Source organism: Asterias rubens, chromosome 7, assembly GCF_902459465.1.
Source record: "Asterias rubens chromosome 7, eAstRub1.3, whole genome shotgun sequence".
Classification (NCBI taxonomy): domain Eukaryota; kingdom Metazoa; phylum Echinodermata; class Asteroidea; order Forcipulatida; family Asteriidae; genus Asterias; species Asterias rubens.
Genome location: NC_047068.1, coordinates 10,368,665 through 10,380,809, shown reverse-complemented (window position 1 = coordinate 10,380,809; position 12,145 = coordinate 10,368,665). Strand labels below are relative to the sequence as shown.

The 12,145-nt window shown below is 41.0% G+C and overlaps 1 protein-coding gene across 4 annotated transcripts in view; it reads left to right on the top strand.

Moving 5' to 3' along the window:
* Positions 1-12,145, top strand: part of LOC117292478 (E3 ubiquitin-protein ligase TRAF7-like) — a 126,452-nt gene that overhangs the window by 19,868 nt on the left and 94,439 nt on the right. For all 4 annotated transcript variants that reach the window (XM_033774535.1, XM_033774532.1, XM_033774534.1 and 1 more), the window contains 2 exons: positions 6,547-6,634; positions 11,062-11,159. In XM_033774535.1, coding sequence (XP_033630426.1) covers positions 6,547-6,634; positions 11,062-11,159 — 186 coding nt within the window. The remainder of the gene's footprint in view (positions 1-6,546; positions 6,635-11,061; positions 11,160-12,145) is intronic.

Sequence of the window (12,145 nt, the reverse complement as noted above, 5' to 3'; positions counted from 1 at the left end):
GGGATACACCAACTGAGAATACTGGTCTTTGACAATTACCAAACATGTCCAGTGTCTTTAAGTTGAAACCGTGGTCGGTGGATGGAATCACTTTTACCCACAAGCAGACAGCGCTGTAGACGAGATGCTCCCCACCAGATTGAAGCCAGATGCTGGTGCTAGACACAAAGTATGGGCCTCATTAATCAAAGGATTTAAAAGACCCTTCCTGTAATCTGATCACCGATGAAGGTGCATGACCGTTTTGTACGCTAAGTGGTCTCTCCAGGTGTGGGTTGGGAGGAGGGTTAGGGGCGGGGCTCGGCTGTCTTGCTGTCGGTCATTGCTTCTCTTATCATATACACAGATCTTGTTTGTCGTGCATACAATGTTATGGCAGAGGCAAGTAAGCGCTAAGAGGTTTGCAGTGGGAAAACTTTGACCCCTTTTTACTGAACAGTGCCAGAGGGATGAATTCAGGTAGATGAATCTTAGGCCAAGCAATGGCCATTTAGTGTAAGATATGGGTTATCTATGTTCTATACGGGGCCGGGGCTCTGCTTGTCTTGCAGTCGGTCATCAACTACACAGATCTTGTTTGTCGTGCATACAATGTTATGGCGGAGGCAAGTAAGCGCTAAGAGGTTTGCAGTGGAAAACTTTGACCCCTTTTTACTGAACAGTACCAGAGGGATGAATTCAGGTAGATGAATCTTAGGCCAAGTACCAACTAAGTGGCTACAGCTACAGCCATCTAGTGTGAGATACATGTATGGGTAAACTATTTATTTTTACTTTCTGAAAGTTTTCATTGTGTGGAAACATCTTCTTGCGAAGTTGCAAATGATATCACAATCAAATAAATAAGCTACCTGTGTTCGAAAAGAAAGTACATGTAGCAGGTTATTGTTCATCAAGCAATAAGTAGATTCTTTGACAATTCTGTTGCTAACCTATTGTTGCTAAGCTAGATTTGTCTGTTTTTGAGACATTTCGTTGTTCTGTGTTCTTCGAAATTGGACTCTGAGCATCAGTCAATAGATCATCACTGTGTACTTGGTTTCCAACAAAGGTGACCTCAGTTGATAAGGGTTTTCTAGCCGTGTACAGTTTGACATCACGGACTAAAAGGCTAATTTAAAAATAGATAATTTGACCTCACTACAGCCCCCAACGGTTTTCCCTTTTCCTTCAATAGTTCTGCTTAGCCCTGCTTTATCACTCGGTAGGCCTAAACATCCGATCCAGGATTATCACCCGTCGGAGGGCAAGGCTGTTTTCATTTTGCAAAGGGCATTTCCATTGGAGAATCTTCAAGTCCACGGGACTATTTTGAAAAGGCACCAAGGCCAAGATGTGGGCAACAGAGGATGTGGCCTCTGTGGCCACCGCATAAATCCAGGCCTTGGGTGGATTTCACAAATAGTTAAGACTAGTCTTATCTCGAGTTAGGACGAGTTGATCAGTTTGTAGTATCTCCGAGGACTAGTCCTAAGTCCTAACTCTTTGTGTACTTCCACAGTATGTTATTGAGAACGAAACATGGGCGTGTTAAGAAACATCAGCAATCGTTAAGTTGTCAAGTTGAGAATGGTCTGCGTTTGTGGCAGATGAATTCACCTTGAGAAAGAGAGAGTCTTGGTTTTTTAAGAACCCTCCGTAACCTGATCCAACGACATCAGTTTGATTTCCCTCCAAGAGGATTAGGTTTCTTACGATTGTTTGACCTTGCTCTTGTTTTTTTGTCCTTCATACAATGTCATGTGAATTACAAGTGACATACCTGGAGCTCTCTGTTTCATCGGAATAAGTGCTGTAAAAAAAAGTTTTGAATGGACTCTTGAGGACATACTTAAACTTCACTTGCTTTGATGTCAGTGTTATGAAACCACAAGTGTTTTGAGGCACTGCATGGTGAGGTATCAATATATATTTTGGTTGCGGTAACACCATGTGTGTATCTACTTGCCAGGTAGAGGTTGTTCTTTAGAGAACTGTCTTGCTTTATTCTACTACCGCGGAGTAGATATTTCGGAATTTCGGGAGACTTTTCAGTTCTGAAAAGAACTGTCCTGCTTTTTAACTACTACCTGGGCAGAACATCGGCTGGGACTTTTACTTTTTGTTTTGAACAGCATTGCCACAGAGTGATTTCCTAATTGGTCTCAATGTTTCGACTAGCTTGCTCTTTAATGGCTTCTGACAGGCACCCCCCGAAAAAAGATATTGACAAAATTGGGAGACCACCAACATAGGGCTAGATAGCTCAGTTGGTAGAGCGCCGGCACGTTAAACTGGAGGTCGTTGGTTCAAATTTTTCTTTGTTCAATCCTAAACCATTTAAAAATGTACCCAGTCAGTTTCCCTTGTGGTTTATTATTTGATATCTGATATAAAAAGTCGCATCCCCTTAAGGTGATCCCCTGTCTGCTGCTTCCCAGGTTGTATCGTTACCCGGGTGTGATCCCTGGCTACACGGCAGTTTGCGGTTTAATGGCTTCTGACAGGCACCCCCCGAACAAAGATATTGACAAAATTGGGAGACCACCAACATAGGGCTAGATAGCTCAGTTGGTAGAGCGACGGCACGTTAAACTGGAGGTCGTTGGTTCAAATCCCGCTCTAGTCAATTTTTCTATGTTCAATCCTAAATCATTTAAAAATTAATTCTAGATGTACTGAAAGGTATCCAAGATTGAATACATTAGGGTTAATATTCATCAAGGAAAAACAGAGTGCCTCATAGTATGGGTATGATACAATAAATAGAACATGAAGTACATGTAGTTTACTAGTGTATTAGAACTTAGCTAGACAAGTTCTTGCCATACAAACTATAAAAACCTTCAATGGTCCTTCCTTTGATCAAGCCGGAGTGAAACTACTTGGAAATTAGACGTTCATGGTTCAGTTGGGTAGTTTATTTAGCCATCCTGGTTGCAGGCACCGTATTAATAATATTGACGGATACTTAATGCATTATGTACTAGGGTAATTATGTGTTGTGGCCGAGGTTAAGAGCTCCGGACTCGAGCTTTTTTTCCCCGATCAGCAGAGCATGGGTTCAAGCAAATAGACTTTAGATACCTTTGGAGGGGATATTGAGAATGTTGCAAATATAGAAGAGTTTGCGGTAACACCATGTAATAACAATCTCTAAATGAGTTGGGGTGGTTCTGAAAAGAACCGTTGGATTAACTCGACGTTTCGATCAGTATGCTCTGATCGTCTTCTGGAGAATATCTTATTTCCACCATGCAAAGTTTCAAATCCTACTTAATGTTGCAAATGTTTCGCAGGAATTCAACTGTCAAGAACTAATAATGCAAATTTGTGACATTTAAAATTTGTATCACATTCTCCTTTGCAGGAAATACGAACCAGGCTTTAGTGTTCTTGGCTCTTGGTGCCCCTTCAAAAGTTTCCCTTAGTCTTAGAAGATTTTCACATGAAAGTGCCCTTTGCAAAATGAAAATGGCCTTGCTCTCACAAAAATGGAATTTCCACGCTTGTGTGTACGGCCCTTACAAGACTTTAAAAGCTTATGACTTTTCTTATACTTTTCAAAGATGTCATTCAACGTTAAAGTTTGATGTGACACCTGAGTCAGCTACTCGGTGATATTATGTATTTGTTCAGTTAGAGATGAAAATGCCATGCTCTCAATAATCGGTGGCGATGCAATCTACTTCAGATCTGAAAACGATACTGTCCCAACGTGTTTTGTTGAACTCATGAAGTTCTCAAGACCGAACACGTTTATGAATGAGACGTCTTGTGTGAAACCCAACTGACTCATGTCGAAAGTACCTGCAGCTGTCAGTCATCGGGTCAACGGCTATTTATTCAAATGGTTGTCATTTTTATCGGAGTGAAACTAAAGGTAGGAGCTGAAACCACAGATAACGTTTTGGATAGAACACGTGAAGTACGAGTAGGGTTTTTGTTTGATGGGGTTGGCACTCTGCCACTACTTCCTAAGCCTCGCTGTCCACCAGTCGGGGATATGGATTGTCGGAGCTGGAGCCAGAAATTCTGCTGGTGGATTTTTTTTTGCTGGAAATTGATTTGTTTTCAATGAGGTTGATTTTTAATTTTAAAGGGGGAGTACATGATTGGACTTTGGAAGAGCAGGCCTGTTATTTCTTGGAGGCAACAAAGGTGATTGCCTCCATGCCCCCTGGTCAATGCCTTGGTGCCCTTGAAATGCTCCAGCAGAAATTTACAATTTCCTCATAGTGTGCCCTTTACCGCAGAGAAAATACCTTGGTGCCCTTGCTCTTTCAGCAACAAAGCATACAGGCCTGGAAGAGTGCAAAATTTGTTCTCTAGTTTTCAGTAAATACCACAGTCAGTCAACCTGTCACTGTCTCAAATTATGTGATCATGTAAAATATGTTTTAGTGAAAACAACGGAGAGTGGTTATTTTATTATGAATTTCTGGTAATTAAACTGCGGATGCCTCATGAGTGAACTTAATCCCTGTATTTTGCAAGCCTGAGTAAAACTAAAAATCCTTGCTAGATGTAAGCCCCAAACACCGCGGTTAACCCCTACTTCTCCACAGTAAGTGTTCTGGGTTCTTTTATTTGCATTTCCAATCTTAGTGCACAGGGCCTACAGCTTAATGTCCCAACCAATGGCAAAGCAATCATGGTAAAGTCTCTTGTTCATAGACAAGCACCATGACCAGGACTCGAACCCACACTCTCCTGATCAGACTAGAGCTTCAGTCTTGGATTGTTAACGCTTGGCCATGACATATAGTATAATGTAGTCTGCCTAATTAGAAATTCAAACGCCCAATTGTATTCTTGTATTTTTATTCATGATCCACCTTTTTCCTATAGAGGATCTACAACCATTTTGCGGCTTGAGGAGAAGCCTACCTAATTATAAATGAATATCAATTCATGCGCCCTAATAAATTTGCAGAATCCTGCCAGATGGCCCAGCTAAACAAAAACAGAGCACAGAATCCTGCCAACAGAGGGCGCTGTGTATTTGCTACCACTAATTGCTGATTGAATCACTGGTTGAATCTATTATCAAATCGGGGTAGTGGGGAGACCAATCAACTTTGAACCAAACGGTGTTTGCAGTGTTCCAGAAGTCACCAGTTCACCCAAGAAGATTATTTATACAACCCAAGAAGATTACATATTTATACAACTGCCATGATGTATTGTGCCTAACTTCTGTCGTTAGCTTTTAATTTTTGGTACCTCCGAACAAAGATATTGACAAAATAGGAAGACCGCCAACATTGGGCTAGATAGCTCAGCTGGTAGAGCGCAGGTACATTGGTCCAGAGATCATTGGTTCGAGTCCCACTCAAGTAAACTTTTCTTTGTTCAACCCCAAAATAATTTTTACAAATGTACACATTCTTGTACCCTCTTGATTCTTTGTACGATAAGTACACTGGATTGCTGTTATTGCGTTGTTAAATTTAAATGAACAGTAGGGTTTAGTTCAAAGAGAATCTGAAACCATTATGATAAGCAGTGTATTCGATGTCATTTTCTCGACTTCATTTCCTCCTAAAGTCACTCATACATGTACTTCCTTGACAATGTTTCATGCCACTTTCATAACAATGCACTCGATTGTACACACATCACCAACTCACACTTTTCAACGTCTCGATAGTATCAAAAACCGGCAAAAAATAATTGTAAAAAGTTTTGAAGTGTTTTGGAGCAGATTGCATTCATACCAGTGAGAGTCATTGGTGCAGTTCTTGAAGGTGAATGCTGATTACAATACATGTACATGTACATGTATGTCACCAGTTGTACATGTATGTACACTGTAAGGGACAGCATAAACCTGCCATTTTGGCTAGCTTGAGAGTCCAGTGGTTGGACACCTGCTCTAACAATGCAAAGATCGTGGTTCCGAATCCCACCCAAGTGATTTTGCATTTGGATTTTTTTTGCACAGAACGCAGGATAAAGCAGTTGCTGTGGTTGCTATTGGTGACCTGGACGCGCGTCATTACTACATTGGTGAATAGACAGTTCCCACTTGATGTTTCACATCGTCAAGTCGGCCATCTTTATGGGCAACGGTGGAAATTTTTTTCATCGCTCAACTATGCATTGCACATAAATACCTTATGTTGCACCTTTTAACACGACACTTGACACACCTCAGAGCTAGAACCCAAGTTGCCCGTAAAAAAAGGCCTTTTTCGAATCCACGGCTTCGGCTTTTGATTCTGCTTCAGGCTCTGTTCTCTCGTCTGAAGTCCTGAGCACGTATACGCAAAGCATAGGCAATTGTCAAAACAAACCGCAGGGCCAAGCTAGCCTGAGCCGAATCTGGAGCCGAGGCCGTGGTTTCGAGAAGGGCCATAGTAAAGGTGGCATCTATTAGGAACCATAGGCACTACGTGTTTCAATACTCAGTTGTTTCCCTGTGGTAGTTGACAACATTTTTTTTAGCAAGTATTGCCTTTAAACTGTATCCAGAAGACAAGTCAGGCCGTCGTTTTCTCCTTCTTGAAAAAAAAAAAAACCCAATTGTTTCATCTGAATTTTTCTTTTCAACTCCATTTGCAGAGTCCGAGTGGCCACAGTACCACCCTGTCCTCAGCGTCTACCGTCGCGCTTAACGTCTCATTAAGCGGTTTAAATGTTCCTACATCTGGTAAGTACACACAACACACAGTCACAAAGCCACACTGTGAACGGCCTGGATGTTATTTCTCAAAAATGGTAGGGTGGCACACTTGGATGTGATGCCACCCTACCATTTATGTAGATAAATCACATCCAGGCCGTTCACAGTGTTAGTTTCGTGACGTGTCTTTGCTATTAATGAACTGAAAATTGTAGATGGAAATTTGACTACTTTTCGTAAGCCAATAATAACAGGGCAGTATTTGTGCCAAAGAATTTATAATGCACTTCTGTTAATGGTCGGATTATTAAAATGTCCTTGCAACATGCGGTGTCCTAAGAAAGTAATGCAACTGCTGTATTGTTTCTTTCAAAAAGACGGCAATTATAATACTGTACATTTATGTACACTGGGTGCTGGTTAAATTACTGCCTCGTCCAGGAGTTGAACAGATATATACGTGTAAGTGCGAGAGAGAGTGTGTTTGCAGTCGTCTTTTACATACACGTGCGTGAGTGGAGTCCGAGAAATGCACCCGGCGTTGCATAACAAAAGGAATGCATGAAGCCCTCTGGGCGATTTAATGGAACAAAGAAAAATACTAAAAGGTCTACATGTACTACAATCCCAAGCCATTTTCATAACAATGTTTTCTCTGTTTCTACAAACAGAAAACAGCAAGAAACTGCCACGGTAGTTTCATAAAGAAAGTCAACATTTATCTACATTCAGGCTATGAAAATGATGGATCTATTTTGTGGTCAGTTGGCATAAATTTTGGGGCAAACAACAACTTTCAATTTGATGAATAGGTTAGAGCCGTTGGGTGTGGACAAAAAGGGGGGGGGGGTGGGTGGGGGGAGGGGGATAATTGTTGGCCCCAAACCGGCAGCATGTCAAAATATGGACTGAATCCAGATGCGTCAGGATTGTTTTTCCAAGACTCCTGTCAGGTCGGTAAAATTGATGGACTTGGAAGTCCTCCCGGACTCGATGAAGTCCTCTCTTGGAGACTGTCTCATCTCTCAACACACGGCCTCGTCTTTGCTCAAGGACATTGGTTAAGTTGCTTTAAATGCCTTAATCAAACACTATGATTGAGACGAGTACACATACATGTAGTAACTGCAGGTGTCCAGTGCTACAGCAAGCACCTGGCTCTGCTTACATACATACTGCAACCCCGTTTTTGAGAGGCCTCAAGCTCAATTCTCTAAATCAGTCAAATGGATGTCAACATTTTGAGAATGATGTTGATGGTTCTTTTTTGGGACCAGGTACACAAATATTTGTCTGGGAGTGTTTTGAAAAGTGTCGGACACTGCTTTCCAACTAAAAGCAACTTTTACTGAGCCCCAATTTCATAGATATGTCAAAGCACAAAAAATAGCTAAGCACAATTTTGCTTACAAGAACAAGGTTATCAGCCACTATGCCATGTCACGTGTGTATTTTTTTTACTGGTAACCTGCTCATTTACATAGTATGCTTAGCAGAAATTTTGAAAGCAATATTTTCTGCTTTTAAGCAGTTCTATGGAATGTGCCCTGACTTATTTTAAGCGATCTGGAATGGACTTTGTTTTTTAACTTGGATATAAAAATGCAGCGTCCATGAGTTTAAGGAAGGGGACCGAGACAGCTTGACAGGTAAATTTAGCAACCTTCTGCAGCTAGCCAAGTCTTCCTTCTCTGGAACCAGAACAATGTCCTTGCTCATTTTCATATTCTAAATAGAATTTGAAACTTTGCATGATCAGGTGAGGTTTTGCGGAAGCACCATGTATTAATAATCTCTATTGAGTTGTGTTGGTTGTGCAAGAACTGCTGGTTGGTAACTCATAAGCTTTTGTTACCTATACTCTGTAGGTTCCCGGTTTGAATGTGTATACCTATACTCTCCTTGACTCTGTAGAAAGTCTCCCTGAAAATAAGCCAACCTTTTACTGACAATTTTTTTCCTCGAAACATCCCTGACTATGGAAACTTTTTCCTGATTATATTAAGTTTAATTCTCCTTGATTGCTGTACAAAGTCTCCCTGATTGCAAGATGCAAATGTTGGCAGTTTGAACGTCAGGCAAAACAAATTGAGCGAATGATAAAAATTGATCACCATACTCAATCAGGCAATCAGTGTTCTTACACAGTGTACACGTACATAAGATTTGTACTTTTAACCTGAAACTGGGTATAAAGAGAAATCACAGGTAGTAGTTACTACTACTTCCCCTCCATGACACTCAAGTGCCTTATTATAAATCACTCATGACAGAAAAACTCAAGTATTTGATTGATTATTTCTGTATGATGTAGCACATTTAGTAGCTGGCACATTGCCTAGTCATGTCACGGCACCAAACACCCTGAAAAGTTACCTTGTGTACTTTTGGCCCAATTTCATCAAGGTATTTAATCACATAAATAAGGTCTTACTATAACCACTGGTTGCTGGGGTACCCTGTGCTCTTGCTGGGGTGCCCTGTGCTTTTGCTGGGGTGCCCTGTGCTTTTGCTGGGGTGCCCTTTGCAAAGTTCCCAAAGAAATTAAAATTTTCCTCATGGAAGTGCCCCGGGTCAGAGGAAAATTGCGGTGCCCTTTTCAGAACAAACTTCAAGGCCTGCATAAATGTACCCCCAAACAAGGACACTGTGAAGCGGTGATTTGTGCTTAATATGCAATCAAGCTCTGATAGATGGGAACAAAAGTGGTTCCATAATGTGTACAGACATAGAAATAGAAATGGACAAGCAAAACTTGTATGCGCGGACCAGTTGCTAGCAACTAGTTAAAGGAACACGTTGCCTTGGATCGGTCGAGTTGGTCCTTGGAAAGCGTTTGTAACCGTTTGTTTTAAAATGCATATGATTAGAAAGATATTTTAAAAGTAGAATACAATGAGCCACACAAGTATGACTCGAAATTGCACGGTTGTCCTTTTACCTCGTCGTCTAACACGGTCGGCCATTTATGGGAGTCAAATGTTTGAGTTCTCGAAATCAAGTTCGTGGAAAATTACTTCTTTCTCGAAAACTATGTCACTCCAGAGGGAGCTGTTTATCACAATGTTTTATACTAATAACCTCTCCCCATTACTCGTAATCAAGAAAGATGTTATGATAAAAATTATTTTGAGTAACTGCCAATAGTGTCCACTGCCTTTAACCATCATCATATTGCTGCATCCTTTGGATGGGATGTATAAAGCCATAGAACGTGTGTATTGTGTAATGCAAGTAAAAGCACCCAGTTACACTTAAATCGCTTAAAGGCTTTGGGTACTCTCAGTATTACACAAAACACAATGGCCACAGATTTACATCAAACTCACACAGTTTGAAAATAATGATAGTAGAATTCTTTCCTCAAAAAAGGTTCTTGCTGAGGTGCTATAGTTTTAGGAGAAATTAGTTAAACAATGTCACCAAAATAATTTTTGAAAATCCTAAAAAATGGAGCTACTTACCAACCAAAATGCTTTTTTGAATGAATTTGTAAATGATCTTACGCTTTAACCTTGGCAGAGTTTTTCTTGATGGTGAAAACATTTTGAGAAAAAAAATTTGATTGAGTCAAAATATGAGGCCATTAAACAGTCGGGGTACACTTTTACATGCAAGAAAGGTCCATTGTACAAAATCATGCAAAATCATCATTGTGGTTTGACAACAGGTAGTCTTTCTCCAATAAGTTAATGACAAGCATCGAACATGTACTAATATATAACCCTCATTCCCTATCTACAAGAACTATCAGCTGCACCTGGCACTTTAATCACTTTCGTGGCCGGAGCAGTAAAATAAACTGTGACAGATGACCTTTGAAATTGTACTTTATTTCTACTCTGCAGTTAATCTTAATATAATAAATTCGGCATTGATCGGTGAAACCCACACATGTTTGCCGATCTCAGTTGCCTGCGTTGATCAACTCGGAATCGTACTCTTGGTCGCATCATCCGGCGACTGCGCATGCCTCATGCATTACGCATAGATTACTACACACATGTACGTACTGTAAATGTAGTGACATCTTTAGTAGTGATTTAGTCCCATGGACAGGCTATTAATGTATGCATCCTGTGTACTGAGAGGAAGTCAGGAAGTAGTCACGTCACCAAATTTTCTGATCATGCTCTCCACCACAGTCAGACGACCCCCCCCCTCCCACCTTCTCTCGTTCCCCACTGCCTGCTAGCAAGCTCAGTATCATCTGAGTGCACTGCCATTTGATGGCTCCCTGCCCAGTAGCTATTACCAGCAACAGATGTCCTGTGTGATTTAACCCAGACTGGGGAACCCCGCGTACTACTTCACGCTGCCGGCCTTATCAAGGCATAGAGCGCCGCCTTATCAGTCCCCGTTGCGCCACGGAGTACCACCCCTCCCACCCCAATGCTGCTACCTCGCAGGGGCCACTATGCGAAATGCCAATCTTTTCCCCTTCATCTTTTCAGATGTAGCAGGGGGTACGTCTCTGGCGCCCGTGTCCCCGTCCTTCAAAAGCAACCGGGGCTCGTCGACCCCGTCCTATGATGGAGATCTTGATATGACGGTAAGTCTAATTCTCTAATTATCACACAGTTACTTTGTTTCGACTCATCCACATTCCTTGCATTACTAATCAAGCTCTAGACATTCACAACTAATAAAACCAAGCACTTAAATTGCAAACTATTAACACAATTGAAGTTTCCTTCCATTTTTCTCTCTCTCTCACTGATTGCATTAACACAGGCTGTGGCACATGCTGTGTGAACGGTTATCCGCAGTGCGTACAGTTTGTCCGACCTTCGGATGGCATTCTCTATTCATTTAGAATTTAACAACTGAATGTTTCCAATTTCCAAGTTACATTAATGTGTTGTTAGTTGACTAAACCCCTTGGATCCCTGATTATAGAGGTTCCCGCCTTCCAATAAACCACTTTTCCAATAAACCACTTTTCCAATAAACCACTTTTCCAATAAATCTTTGCGGCACAGAATCACACTTCTGTAATGATTATTGACGCTCAAGCCTTGTATCACACACACACAAGTAGTAAAAGACAAATGTTTGGGCATTCTAAAGTAGTTCTTACAGTTCAAGACACCTTCCCCAATTTTGTTGGTGGAATTGCTTTGAATCACCTACATCACGTAGGAAAACTGTCTTTAGCTGTTCAAATTATACTGAGTTTGAAACATCAATGCACAGTATGTAACTGTAATTACAGGAATTTCCTGGTGCATCAATTTATAGTTGATATACATGCATGTGCATAGGTTACCAGACTTTTTGTTTCAGTTAAAGACTTAAGAGAAGTGGCCATAACAAGTTCTCACTTTAACCTGGTTGTGAGTCCTTGCCACACTGGAATAAAAAGGAAACAAGTAAGGTTATTGTAAAACATAACATGGTGCTATGTAAAAAGCATACATTGTAGGTCTCATAATTCAGACGTTCATGTAGTCTCACATACCTTGAAGGAAAATACCTTAAATGTTGAAGGGCCTTGAGCGTCACTGAGTGTTGGATATGAGCGCATAAGAAGCCATT